This window comes from Drosophila suzukii, assembly GCF_043229965.1.
Source record: "Drosophila suzukii chromosome 2 unlocalized genomic scaffold, CBGP_Dsuzu_IsoJpt1.0 scf_2c, whole genome shotgun sequence".
Lineage (NCBI taxonomy): Eukaryota > Metazoa > Arthropoda > Insecta > Diptera > Drosophilidae > Drosophila > Drosophila suzukii.
The window spans coordinates 16,510,240-16,524,600 of record NW_027255896.1 but is presented as its reverse complement, the minus strand read 5'-3'; the positions used below and the strand labels follow the sequence as shown (position 1 = coordinate 16,524,600).

Genomic DNA, 14,361 nt, shown 5'->3' with positions numbered 1-14,361 from the left:
CATTGTAAGGCTTGAACAACTCATATGCGTAAATGGCTGATTGCCTCCAAGCTACATATTCATCCTGAGTGCCTGTGAACTCAGGGACGGACTTGATTATGTCTAGCGGAATGTCGCAATTGACCTCTGGTCTAACTGATATTTTTTCATAGGTGACAATTTGAGGTGTTTCCACCTGTAAATTTTCGACCTGAGTGACTAAAGCGTTAATATGGGCCTGTAACATTGTCAATAGGGGTTTGTATCTGATTGGGATCCATGACGTTCTCTGAATGGGCACCAGCTAATGGTTGGTTAACCTCCCAACTGTCGTCGCTGTCGTATTCAACTTTAACGTCCCTATAGGAACCTGCCCAACTCATTGGCTGTTGGCTGGCACCACACAAATATTTTATTGTCGATCGCAACTGATCGGTCGAATAGCGAGCTTTGGTTGCGCAAGAGATTGACTAAGAGGTCACTTAATTTCTTTGGATAAGCACAAAAAAAACATTTGCTTTGGTGAAAGTATGCAAAGCAAGAAAAATTAAAAAAGATTATTTGGGTACGCAATGGAAAAAAATTTTACTGGCAAAAGTATGCAATAAAATAATTTTCTACTGACAAAAGTATGCAACGCAGAAAAAATTTCCTGACAAAAGTATGCAATGAAAATTTTCTACTGACAAAAGTATGCAATATATTTATTACTCTGCAAATATAGTTTTTTGTTTTATGATCACGATAAATTTTATCACCACTCGAGCTTACATGATCCAATTAACAATGTTCGAAACTGAAGTTGGGCGCCAGATAAAGATCGGAGGGTTTGTCCCGCGTAGTCCTGCGTCTGCGCTGTTCAGCTCTGTGTCGTGCTGCTTCTCCTGATGTATCTCGTCCTAGGCCAGGTGCTGGAACGACGATTAGGTTGGCGGTAAACTTTACCGTTATTGCTGGCCTTAAGCTCAGTCAATAATAAAAGATATATTTTAGCGGCTTTGCCGTAGTATGTAATTTATTCAGATAAGTTTATTGTCGTTGTTGATGCATTATATTAATTTGAATTTGATATGTTGATGTTATGTCATTGTGTTATGTAAGAAAAATACAAAACTGTTATGGAAATCTCGCATGTATCACCGAATGAAAGACGGTCACTCTAGTCGGCAAAAAGAGACGCCACTTGCATAAAAAAAAAATTCTTGAAGTACACGAGTTGACGAGCGCAAAAGCTCAAATATATTGCAAAAGATCCAAAAATAAGTGATCAGCATATAACAGGTGTTTTCTTCAAACGAATCTTTCGACGACTACAACGACAGTGTCTTGTCGGTATTTAATCGGTATAACCCTTACCAGGTAATTACCCCAACAAATGGTCCTTCTTAGCCTCCTGAACGGCACATGGATTACGCGAAACTAGAGCGCAATTTCATCAGCCAAAATTTGCAAGTGTATGTACTACCGAGCGTGATCTCGGACATGCACAGAACAGTTGTCACACATACATTGACGACTAGTGTGTGTGTACCTGTAAAATTTGGAACTGGACAAACACAACCTCAAAAAGATGCCTAAGACACGTCTCAAGAAGCAGAAGAATGACGACAATACGCCCAGGGAAATAGAGGACACGCCGCGACCAGGCACCTCTGCGGCGAATCTACTGGAGATTTCAATGGCAACGGTTATGCGAGGGGCAGCATCAACGCAGAAAGTTCCAGAAAGGTTGTAACGAACACACTCTATGAGCGTTGTCCACCCTAACACCTCTGTCTACGCTTTGACCGGCCTGCTCAGGGAGATGGGTGTGGGTTTGTGTTAAGATGAAACAAGAGTGTCACAGAACTAACAATAGTAGACAGAGAGACGGTAACGATAAGGATTTTTAACCTATCGGCTAAGATTCGGACGAGAGACTGTACCTATCGAAGACGGAGGCCCAGATGTTATTGGCCACCTTCTATACCCACCCTACCTGTGAAGTCTCATTAGACTCCACCCTTAAAACAACCGCTGCGCTACATCCTCTAAGGTGCCCTCAAAAGATCACAAATTAGATCATCTTAAATTTCATTTAATACGGCAAACACGATAATATGGTTCATGGTTCTTAATACTACAAATCCTAACACTAAAGCCTTAGAACTAAGCGTTCTTTACGCCAAAAGACTCTCTATATGATCGAGTGTCAGTACAAGATTATCAAATAAGAAAAGAAATGGATATTTTGTTTACGTTAAATTATTACGAAACTGATTACATATTTTATCGATATGCGGCAAGCTTATTCAAAAATTACAGGAAATCACTTAGGCGGATTACGTTAAATTATATAAGTGCAAACGATTCTTATTTAATATTTATATCAATACGCGAATGTGGAAAAATTAAATGTATATATTGGTATCAAAAGTGTTCGGGCTCAGACAAGAATGAATATATATGTAGGAATGTAAATGATTTACGGCTATGCCGTACTTACGAACTCTCCAACGAAGTCAGCAGGCCTGATGACGATCGATGTGCGCTGTAGGATAATTTAATTTAAGTGTATATATGTCATACTATGTCGTAAGCACACACGCAAGTATAAAAGCTAAATAGGAATCGTAAATTAAATTAGAAACTTGTCGTACAAATATTTAGAATAAGAAAATTAACTACAATCGCTTTAGCGATACAAAAACGAGTTGGCAGTCCCGGCCAAAATTAACTGGAAGCAGAATTGGAACTGAAATTCTAATTGGGATGCGGCGTCCGCCTCCGATGTCTTGTCCGAATTACGCCGAATCGGCGCCGGTGCGTTTTTCGCCCGAACTGCAACTTGATCTGACTTGTAGATCGTGGTGCGGGCTTGGCAAGGTCAAAACCTCACGGGGGTTCACTGCGGCGATCCTTGAAGCCGCTTATGGTTTGCCGATGATGAAATTAATCCAGGTGTGGCAAAGAAGACAGATTCCTTTCACGCGGTGTGCGGTATAAGAATCCCAAATGGCGATTATGGCCTGGCGCTGAAGAAATGTATGGTTCCGCTGATGAATCGCTGCACGCGGCATCTGCTCCTTGCTGTGCGCAGAGGGAGGACTGTAAAACTTCCGTCAATTCCGAGAATTTGCACGTGTCTCTGGTCACTGCTGTTTTCCGGGAATTACCATTAGATTTTTCCAATATATCGTCGAATAATCTTACCACCAATATTGGGAGTGATAACAGGTCGTACTGCTCAACCAAAATTCCTAGAATTTCACACGCGGATGTGTGGATGCGAACGGGTTTGAAAATTATAGCACTTTTTGCAGAGAACGAACCGATCTCGGGAGAAGCTTGCGACAAAGAGGAGGAAATCATGGCGTCTAGAGTGGATGTAGGATGCACAAAATCCCCAAAATCCATAAAACTGGTATTTTTGGTATTCTAGCGAGGATCGGATTCTTGCTACTGAAGGGTTGCATCTGGGCTATTTATGTTAATTACCATGGGTAATGTCTTGACTAGGAATGCCAACTTGGCCGAAAATACTGACTCCCACAACCACAGTTTTGATTTTTAGTCCCTGTGACTAATAATAAAAACTGAAAAAGGAGTCAGGAGAAGTCAACGCTTTAAAATTTAGTGCCGCGATAAAATTCTTCGTGGCGGTCACACGCCTTACGCAAAGCTTCCAAAGAAGGGGTGTCAACATGCAGTAACTCAAGTTTCAAGTCTGGCTTAAGATTGTGGCGCACTTCGCTGGCTAGCTCACTATCATGCATGGGTTCTCGGAGGGAATTAGCTATGATAAGCATTGCGTCAAGAAAGTCGTCAAAACTTTCGTTTGAACCCTGCTTACGACGACGCATGGCACTTTTTATTTCACGGTCTGATCTCTGATCTGAGTATCTCTCCTTTAAACGTCTGCATAATACATGCCAGTTCATGTCATCTACCGACCTATGAACACGCCAGTAAAAGGATAGAGCAGGACCTGCAAATAGCAAATTTGCAAACTGCGACAACAAATCGAAATTTCCGTTTAGGCTTTGTGTAGTGAGACAGTTTACTCGGTATATAAAATCCTCAATTGCGATGTCGTCAGCTGACCCACTGAATTTGATTCGCCAGTTGGAAATCACATTTGAAATTCTGTCAGGACGATCCAAAGAAAGCTCGCTGCGATCGCTTCGCACATCCGGAGAGTTCCCAACTCGCTGACTGTTTTGACCCTGATTGTTCTGGAAATCGACTTGTCCTGAATTGTTATGGAATTCGTGCTGCGTATTGTTATCCACAAACGTAGACCTATTCAATTGGCTAAACATCTGAGTCATTTTGTCTGTGATTGTATCTGTCATGGTTACTTGAAATGTTCTCTGGTTCTCTAACATGCTTTTTTGAAATGCTCGCATTTGATTCGCAAGACTTTGCTGATCTGGGTCTTCGGTTACATCTGAGTCAATAGTTTGCCTATTGTCTTGCTGGGGATTCAAGTTGCCATTCTGAGGGACGATAATAATGTTGTGATTATCGGCGTTACGAGACCTAGATCTGGTCATCATTCGATTTTGCATACCGGAATTCTGATTAGATACCGTCTGGGACTGAGAACATGGTTGAGAGCAATTCGAAAACTACTCCATTGCAGAGCGTGCACGTCACTGAGTCATCATCACCTAGAGAAACTAGGTTCTCGTTGCTGTGCCTAACCGACATTTTTAAAACCTAACTAAACAACCAACTAATCTCAAAAACTTAAAAAGAGAAATGGAAGATATACGATATGCGATAGAAATATACGATATGCGATAGATATGTACGATATGCGATAGAAGTATACGATAATCATTCAACAATGACAAGACGAGAAAGATCCTTGAGAAATACGGAATTCGGTAGTATCATAAAAATACGAGGGGCTTATCCTGAGGAGTAATGTAGCAGCAGGTTGATTTTCGTTCGATAGGTACTAATTATTAACTGAAAATGTTTGCGGAATTAATTATATAAAAATAGAATTTTGAGGTCTAACCAATCAAAAGAGGGACAGTCGAATTTTTCCAGCTAGAACAAATCTCGATTTTAATTGGATAGAAGATGTGGTTTGAAAACTGAAAACTTGGTAAAGAACCGACCTTAAATCAGAACTAAAATTCCGAAGTATCAAATAATCAAAATGGAATGTTTTTAACTATAATGTCCGAGTATGACCGAACTGATAGAAAAAACATGTAACAAAAGTATAACATTTCTGCTGGTATGGCTCCGAATCTATCCAGAGTACCATCAAATCCAAGTCAAAAATGAAATACTAACTGAAACTACAATTTTACAAAATTGGATGGATTGAAATATTTTCGGGAAGCTCGGCTGTCAAACGACAGATGCCTGATCAGGCATCGGGCTTGCCCCATTGTTGGGCGCCATTTAATTCTGTAACGAACACACTCTATGAGCGTTGTCCACCCTAACACCTCTGTCTACGCTTTGACCGGCCTGCTCAGGGAGATGGGTGTGGGTTTGTGTTAAGATGAAACAAGAGTGTCACAGAACTAACAATAGTAGACAGAGAGACGGTAACGATAAGGATTTTTAACCTATCGGCTAAGATTCGGACGAGAGACTGTACCTATCGAAGACGGAGGCCCAGATGTTATTGGCCACCTTCTATACCCACCCTACCTGTGAAGTCTCATTAGACTCCACCCTTAAAACAACCGCTGCGCTACATCCTCTAAGGTGCCCTCAAAAGATCACAAATTAGATCATCTTAAATTTCATTTAATACGGCAAACACGATAATATGGTTCATGGTTCTTAATACTACAAATCCTAACACTAAAGCCTTAGAACTAAGCGTTCTTTACGCCAAAAGACTCTCTATATGATCGAGTGTCAGTACAAGATTATCAAATAAGAAAAGAAATGGATATTTTGTTTACGTTAAATTATTACGAAACTGATTACATATTTTATCGATATGCGGCAAGCTTATTCAAAAATTACAGGAAATCACTTAGGCGGATTACGTTAAATTATATAAGTGCAAACGATTCTTATTTAATATTTATATCAATACGCGAATGTGGAAAAATTACATGTATATATTGGTATCAAAAGTGTTCGGGCTCAGACAAGAATGAATATATATGTAGGAATGTAAATGATTTACGGCTATGCCGTACTTACGAACTCTCCAACGAAGTCAGCAGGCCTGATGACGATCGATGTGCGCTGTAGGATAATTTAATTTAAGTGTATATATGTCATACTATGTCGTAAGCACACACGCAAGTATAAAAGCTAAATAGGAATCGTAAATTAAATTAGAAACTTGTCGTACAAATATTTAGAATAAGAAAATTAACTACAATCGCTTTAGCGATACAAAAACGAGTTGGCAGTCCCGGCCAAAATTAACTGGAAGCAGAATTGGAACTGAAATTCCAATTGGGATGCGGCGTCCGCCTCCGATGTCTTGTCCGAATTACGCCGAATCGGCGCCGGTGCGTTTTTCGCCCGAACTGCAACTTGATCTGACTTGTAGATCGTGGTGCGGGCTTGGCAAGGTCAAAACCTCACGGGGGTTCACTGCGGCGATCCTTGAAGCCGCTTATGGTTTGCCGATGATGAAATTAATCCAGGTGTGGCAAAGAAGACAGATTCCTTTCACGCGGTGTGCGGTATAAGAATCCCAAATGGCGATTATGGCCTGGCGCTGAAGAAATGTATGGTTCCGCTGATGAATCGCTGCACGCGGCATCTGCTCCTTGCTGTGCGCAGAGGGAGGACTGTAAAACTTCCGTCAATTCCGAGAATTTGCACGTGTCTCTGGTCACTGCTGTTTTCCGGGAATTACCATTAGATTTTTCCAATATATCGTCGAATAATCTTACCACCAATATTGGGAGTGATAACAGGTCGTACTGCTCAACCAAAATTCCTAGAATTTCACACGCGGATGTGTGGATGCGAACGGGTTTGAAAATTATAGCACTTTTTGCAGAGAACGAACCGATCTCGGGAGAAGCTTGCGACAAAGAGGAGGAAATCATGGCGTCTAGAGTGGATGTAGGATGCACAAAATCCCCAAAATCCATAAAACTGGTATTTTTGGTATTCTAGCGAGGATCGGATTCTTGCTACTGAAGGGTTGCATCTGGGCTATTTATGTTAATTACCATGGGTAATGTCTTGACTAGGAATGCCAACTTGGCCGAAAATACTGACTCCCACAAGGTGGGACGAAGAAACACAGTCTAACCGGAGCCACCAATCTCAACGATCCGTTAAAGCCCAAAAACTTAAACTTCAAATGGAGCATCTACAGAAGCAACAAGAGCTGAAAGCTAAACGGATGCAGCTTGAGTTCGAGGAGAAACAGTTGGAACTGGAGATGCAGATGCAAATGACAGAAATTGAAGAAGACAACAGAAGCCAAGACGACCAAGATGACAACATCGGCGATGAGTACAACAACGGCACCAGGACACGTGAGTGGGTTAAGTCTTCTCAACGAAAGCAAACAGATCAGCCTGATGACATCAATTCAAATGCCATTGTTAGTTTTATGGCTAGGCAAACAATTAAACAGGAACTTCCCTTATTCAGTGGTGACCCTTTAGAATGGCCAATTTTTATTGCCGAGTATGAGAACAGTTCTCAAGTGTGTAAATTCACCGACTACGAAAACATCAATCGCTTGCGAAAAGCACTGACAGGTCGAGCCAAAGAATGTGTACAGTCACTTCTATTACTGCCACAAAATGTAAATGAGATAATTGACATATTTAGAAATCGATTCGGAGACTGTAGTCATGTCGTGAAAATGATGATAGATAAAATTCGAGCTTTTCCTGTAATGAAAGAGGATAAATATGACAGACTCATCACTTTTTATGATATGATTACAAATTTCATTCAAACTTTACTGTCCTTCAATGATATTAATCAGATTCGTAACAATTTGCTGTTTGAGGAAATTCTAGAAAAAATTCAGGTTTCTCAAAGAATCTCATTCATAAAACATTTTCAAAAAATAAAGTCTGACAATCCGAAGATTATACTATTTCACGAGTGGTTAGGTCAAACCATAAAAGCAGCGACATTGCTCGGATTCGGTCAAAATAAATCAAAAGACACAACACTAACAGTCTCAAGTCCAGTCAAGACATTTGAAAAATCCAAATACTATTGTAACTATTGTAAGTCTACTGATCATCACATAACAGATTGTCCAAAATTTAAATCCTTGAGTGTCGACAAGCGTTGGGAATTCACATCTCACAATAAGTTATGTATATCTTGTCTGGGTAGAAATCACATTATGAAAGACTGCAAACGTAAAAAGACTTGTAGGGCAGAAAATTGTAAGTTTAACCACAATTTTTTGTTGCATAAAGACAAAGACAACACAGCAAGCGCTTCCCTTGATATGCCTAGTAATCCTGACCAAAACAAGACAATTCCCGACATGAACTGCAACATTAATTTCAATTGTAACAAAGTATTACTAAAGGTCATTCCAGTCACACTAATAGGTCCACAAAAAGCAATCGAGACATACGCTTTACTTGACGAATCCTCGACAATTTCATTGATCGATGAACAACTAGCGACTGACCTACAACTAGAAGGACCGACTAGTCCTTTAAAGATGTAGTGGACAAATAACGAGGTATATGAACAAGCGAACTCAAAGGTAGTTAGTGTGGGTATCCGAGGTAAGGAACAGACTTCCAAAGTATTTACTCTTCGAAAAGTTAAGACCGTATCATGGTTAAATCTACCCCTTCAAACCCTTTCAATAAGCGACATGTCTGAGACCTACGAGTTTTTGAAAGACTTTTCCTTTTGTTCCTACCAAAACGCGCAAGACAATTGGTCAATCATAGTATCTCGGAAATTGAAATATCAATCATTTCAAGGACCTGTCGCTAGCAAAACGGCGCTGGGTTGGGTTGTACATGGAACAGTGGGAATGATTAGAGAAATTCCAGATAGAAATTATTCATGCCATGTATTTAATTGCGTAGGTTACGACAACCCTAACGATGACCTGGACATTCTACACAATCTGGTTAAATCCTATTGGTCCATTGAGAATGAGTTATTAACACCTCATAACTTTCCGACATCACTTGACTACAGAAGATGTTTGGAAATTGTTGACAAAACCCTCAAACGAATCGATGACAGATTTCAATGTGGTCTATTTTGGAAAAGTGACAACATTAAACTACCTGAAAGTTACAAAAATGCATACTCTAGATTGTTGTTATGCGAAAGAAAAATGGACAAAAACCCGGAGTACGGAAAAAAATATAAACAAACCTTTGACTCCTACATACAAAATGGGTATATGAGGAAATTGACTTCTGCTGAGAAAACTAATATCCCTCCCTTGACCTACTATTTGTTCTAAATAGCAACAAGCCAGACAAACTTAGAATAGTTTTCGACGCTGCCTCCAAAAGCCATGGTTATTGTCTTAATGATTTCCTTTTGCCAGGTCCAGATCTATATAGCCAATTGTCAACAGTTCTAATGAATTTTCGAGAACACAAAATTGCATTTGTCGGAGATATCAAAGAGATGTTTCTCCAAATAAAAGTACAGGAGTCAGACCGTTGCGCACAAAGAATCCTATGGCGAGGCGACAACCGAAAATCCGAACCGGACGTGTACGAAATACAAGTTATATTTTTTGGCGCTAAATGTAGCCCAAGTATCGCCCAACAGGTCAGAAACAGAAACGCCTTAGATTTTCAAAATGACTATGACCAAGCCTGTAAGGACATAATAACAAAACATTACATGGATGACTATTTGGGTGGAGCTCCAGACATTAGTACAGCCGTAAAATTAATTAAGGACGTAACATATGTACACAAGGCAGGTGGATTCGACATGCGAAATTGGATATCTAATTCTCCAGAAGTTTTAAATCAGATAACAGACAACACTCCATCGAAACAAGTCACAGAAAAGAATTTAACCGAAGAGAGAGTTCTAGGTTTGATTTGGGATCATAAAAAAGACATATTCACATACAATTTAAAGTTTTCTAAGTCTTATTTTGAACTTCTTAACAATCTCAGACGACCAACTAAGCGAGAAATATTAAAAATAGCTATGTCCATTTTTGATCCCTTAGGGTTTCTTTCAAACCTTTTGATATCAAATAAAACCCTTCTACAAGCCATTTGGGATAGCGGAATCCATTGGGACGACTACATTACAGACGATCAATTTCAAATATGGAAGGCATTGTGTAACAGCTTAAATAAAATAAACGATTTTTACATTCCAAGGCAGTTGACTACACTTAGCATAAGTCATTGTAATGTTCAGTTACATATATTTTGCGATGCATCAAAATACGCATACGCATCTTGCGCGTACCTACGCTTCCAGTGTAACAGCGAAATAGAAACCACCCTGATTTCAGCTAAGTCGCGAGTAGCGCCACTTAAACCAATGTCAATTCCTAGACTAGAGCTTCAAGGAACCTTACTAGGAGCTAGGCTAAGCAAAGCTATTAAAGAAACGCTCAATCTCAGAATAGACTCAACTTTCATGTGGACAGATTCCGAGATAGTCTTATTCTGGCTGAAAACGAGCAGCAAAAGGTTCAAGACTTTTGTGGCTCAGCGCTTGGGAGAGATACAAGAATTGACAAATTCAAGTGAATGGCGACATGTACCCTCAAAACTGAACCCCGCTGATAAAGCAACAAAGATCTCATCCTTTGACTTCTCATCAAATGAGTTATGGCTGACAGGACCGCCATTCCTTAGAAAAAATCAAGATCAGTGGCCATTGCGTAAAATCCCTCTAAGTCCAGACAGTTCTGATGCTAGCGATAAATAGTTCGTAAATCTCACTACCATTCAAAAGCAGTCATTTATATTACCGGACGTCTCAAGGTTCTCCAATTGGATGAGATTCTTAAGAACAACAGCCTGGGTTTTGAGATACTTGACAAAGCTAAGACCAAATTTGAGAATATCTATCAATAATGAGCTAACAGCCACAGAACTTTTCAAAGCGGAAAAATAAATCTTTCTTAGCATACAACAAGACAGTTATTATCAGGAAATTGGAAAACTTAAATGTAATGAACCTGTATCAACTTCAAGCAGTCTGCATAGTCTACCCCTATTTTTCTCTAGCGATAATCTGTTAAGACTCAGAGGCAGACTAAATAATTTAAGTGAATTAAATAAATTACTCGTTCAGTACTATCACGTCGAAAATTGTCATATGGGAACCGAAACTGTAATTGCCAACATCCGCCAAAGGTTTTGGATTACAAAATGTAGAAGTACAGTAAAGAACATCATTCGAAATTGTCAGCAATGTAAAAACAAAAAAGCCAGGCCGCAACCACCTCTAATGGGTCAGCTTCCAAGTTGCCGTATAAAGGCAACCGAAAGAGCCTTTTTGAAAGTAGGTATTGATTATTTTGGGCCTATAGAAGTTACACAAAATAGAAGCCATGTAAAGCGTTACGGTGTTATTTTCACATGCATGACAACACGAGCAGTTCATCTTGAGATTGCTGAAGACCTATCCTGCAATGCGTTTATGCATGTATTTAGACAATTTGGTTGTAGGCGAGGATTTCCGACAGAATTATATTCAGACAACGGAACCAATTTCAGACGCGCTGACAAGGACATAAAAGAAATCATAGAACAGTGGCCAAATGACAAGTTTACTCAGTTTTTAACCACGAAAGGTTGCACTTGGTACTTTAACCCGCCATTGTCCCCTCACATGGGAGGAGCTTGGGAGAGGCTCATACAGTCAGTCAAGAAATATTTAGGAGTTCTACTAAAAGAGAGATATCCTAGAGAGTACACTTTGAAAACTTTGTTTTGTGAGATGTAGTTTATGATTAACAGTAGACCACTTTTGATTGTTCCTTCAGACTCCATGTCGGAACCATTAACGCCAAATGACTTGTTAATTGGTTCTAATTATCGCGAATCCTTTTACACTAACACCAATGATGGTGATTTGAGACTGTTAAATATGTGGAAATCGTCACAAAGACTTGCAGACATTTTTTGGTTGAAATGCAAAAAAGAATATAGACAATTTTAACTATGTAGTCGTAAATGGACAAAAGACAGTAATGTTTTAAAAGAAGGTGATGTAGTTTTGATAATGGAATCCGACCTTCCTAGAAATGTTTGGCCAAAAGGCATAATTGTCAAAACGTATCCATCAAATGATGGGCGTGTGAGAATTGTTGATGTAAAAATTAAAGACCATATTTATAAGAGACCTGCTGTAAAAATAATTAAACTAGATGTAAGAACAGATACATTGTAAACTCTAAGTATTGCCGTTGTCTGTACTTAATTTTTCACGACTCCAATACTTGGGCGGAGGATGTTGATGCATTATATTAATTTGAATTTGATATGTTGATGTTATGTCATTGTGTTATGTAAGAAAAATACAAAACTGTTATGGAAATCTCGCATGTATCACCGAATGAAAGACGGTCACTCTAGTCGGCAAAAAGAGACGACACTTGCATAAAAAAAAAAAAAATTCTTGAAGTACACAAGTTGACGAGCGCAAAAGCTCAAATATATTGCAAAAGATCCAAAAATAAGTGATCAGCATATAACAGGTGTTTTCTAGAAGTCGGTCTTTCGAGCCCCATAATCCTTAATCGGTATAACCCTTACCAGGTAATTACCCCAACAGTCGTATTGTGTAGCGTGTAACGGTTGCATGAAATCGGGAATCTGCAGTTGCCGGGCACGCTATTAGGGTCCGGCACTCGCTCGTCGGCTTTGGGGGTGGAGGTCTTGCGCCTACAGATTCGCGTACTGACTACACATTATTATCACTAAGATCAGATATAAGCGTGCTAGCGACAAGAGAGAATAGTAAACTGAAACCGGAAGAGAACGATAAATAAATTCAGGAATAAGTATTATATAGGGACAGAAAAGTTTTGGAGAAAGTTAGCTATGCGAATCCACGGATGGTATTGTGGTCGCGTATGGCCCTCCCAACCTATGATCACCACCTTAAAGCATGGCTTCGGTGACCCCTTTGATACCCTACGATTGAGTAATCATCAGCTTAGTTCAGTTCAATGTTATTTATAGATCCATGGTTTTATTTCTGTTCGAAAAGCTAATTAGTTCTCCGTGGATAGCTCTACAAGTCATATATAATATTTATAAAAAGAACATAGTGTATTTGAAAAAAAAGGCATAGGAAGATAATATTCATGATATAACAATGTATTTTACTAAATATAAATTTTAGCTTAAAGAAATAGTTTTCCTTTAGTTTTAGGTATTCTGTATTATTTTTTTCTCTAAAAACTTCTTCAAGGGACTTTCTCTAAAATTTATCAATTCATGTCTTTAGGACTTAATAGTAGGCGATCGTAATTTATGTTGAACTTCTTTTGAAAATCGCAAATTAATTCATAGAGAATGCAAATAACTCAAGGTATTTTAATTAATTAATTGTTTTTAGATCGGGGTTTATGTTCAAATTAGTTTCGTTCACTTTACGGATCGGCGAGAAATGTGAATAAAGTAATATATATAAGTGATTAGTAAGTGTGACTCACGGCATTTCCTCCAACGTTGAAGATCGATCTCCGGACGGGATGGGTTGGCTGTAATCTAAAGGGTAGCGATATTTCTCGCCATGTAGAATTTAAAGGGCAAATAAACATTTCTCTCATATCTCTTAGACGCGCGAACGAAATTTCTCATTTAAACCTAAAAAAAATCTAGCTCTTCTTAAATTAAATTAATGCTTCTCGGCGTGCATTACCTCTTTTAACCCGAGTGACTTGTTAATTTCTTTCAATTTGTCAAATATAACTATCGCTTTACATGGCGTTGCCACTTGAGGCTTTACGAAAAATTATTGTTTGCTTTATGGTTTACATATCTTTGATTTCATTGATTTTCTTTTCACATTAATTCTTAAATTCGGTTTCTCAAAGCGCGTTAATTATATAAAAGGGTTAGAACTGATCCAATACGAAAGAGTTTTTATCTCCATTAAGGCTAAACCCGGTTGGCTAGTGTGCCATGCTAGGTTAAGGCCGTTCACACACGCGGCGCTTTTACAACAAAAACTGGTTTAAATCCCCAAATCTGCGGCAGCGATATTCCACTCGGGAACCTCCCAGACGGCTACGCGCACCCCTTAAAACTCGGCTGGTGTACGGATGCGCGGCATGACGGGCATCGGAACAGCATATATAATTGAATTAAATTGCCATCGGTCCTCTTTATATAAACTGCTCTTCTTGGTCGGCACTACATGACCCGTAGATAGGTAGATAGTAGATAGGGGTACTTCAGGGCACAAATCTCTCCAAATCATTCCTCGCGGGCCAACCTGACGCGG

At 39.3% G+C, this 14,361-nt stretch overlaps 1 protein-coding gene and 1 long non-coding RNA gene across 24 annotated transcripts in view; both read right to left on the bottom strand.

The window, feature by feature from the left end:
- LOC139354217 (uncharacterized) overlaps positions 1–14,361 on the bottom strand; it is a 72,423-nt gene that overhangs the window by 24,678 nt on the left and 33,384 nt on the right. For 19 of the 22 annotated variants that reach the window (XR_011605358.1, XR_011605359.1, XR_011605357.1 and 16 more), the window contains one exon: positions 13,568–14,352. This is a non-coding gene — a long non-coding RNA (uncharacterized lncRNA). Of the gene's footprint in view, positions 1–12,662; positions 12,872–13,567; positions 14,353–14,361 lie in introns of all 22 variants that reach the window. The other 3 variants (XR_011605347.1, XR_011605351.1, XR_011605343.1) reach the window with 3 other exon arrangements.
- On the bottom strand, positions 767–4,977 carry LOC139354216 (uncharacterized). 2 transcript variants are annotated; one of them, XM_070998466.1, is made up of 2 exons: positions 3,172–4,977; positions 767–3,113 (listed from the first exon to the last, which is right to left on the bottom strand). In XM_070998466.1, the coding sequence occupies exon 1, from the start codon at positions 4,527–4,529 to the stop codon at positions 3,585–3,587; it is 945 nt and encodes a 314-aa protein (XP_070854567.1). In that variant the 5' UTR covers positions 4,530–4,977; the 3' UTR covers positions 767–3,113; positions 3,172–3,584. The 2 variants fall into 2 exon arrangements, with proteins under 2 accessions (XP_070854567.1, XP_070854566.1); XM_070998465.1 differs by having other exon boundaries at positions 997–3,116.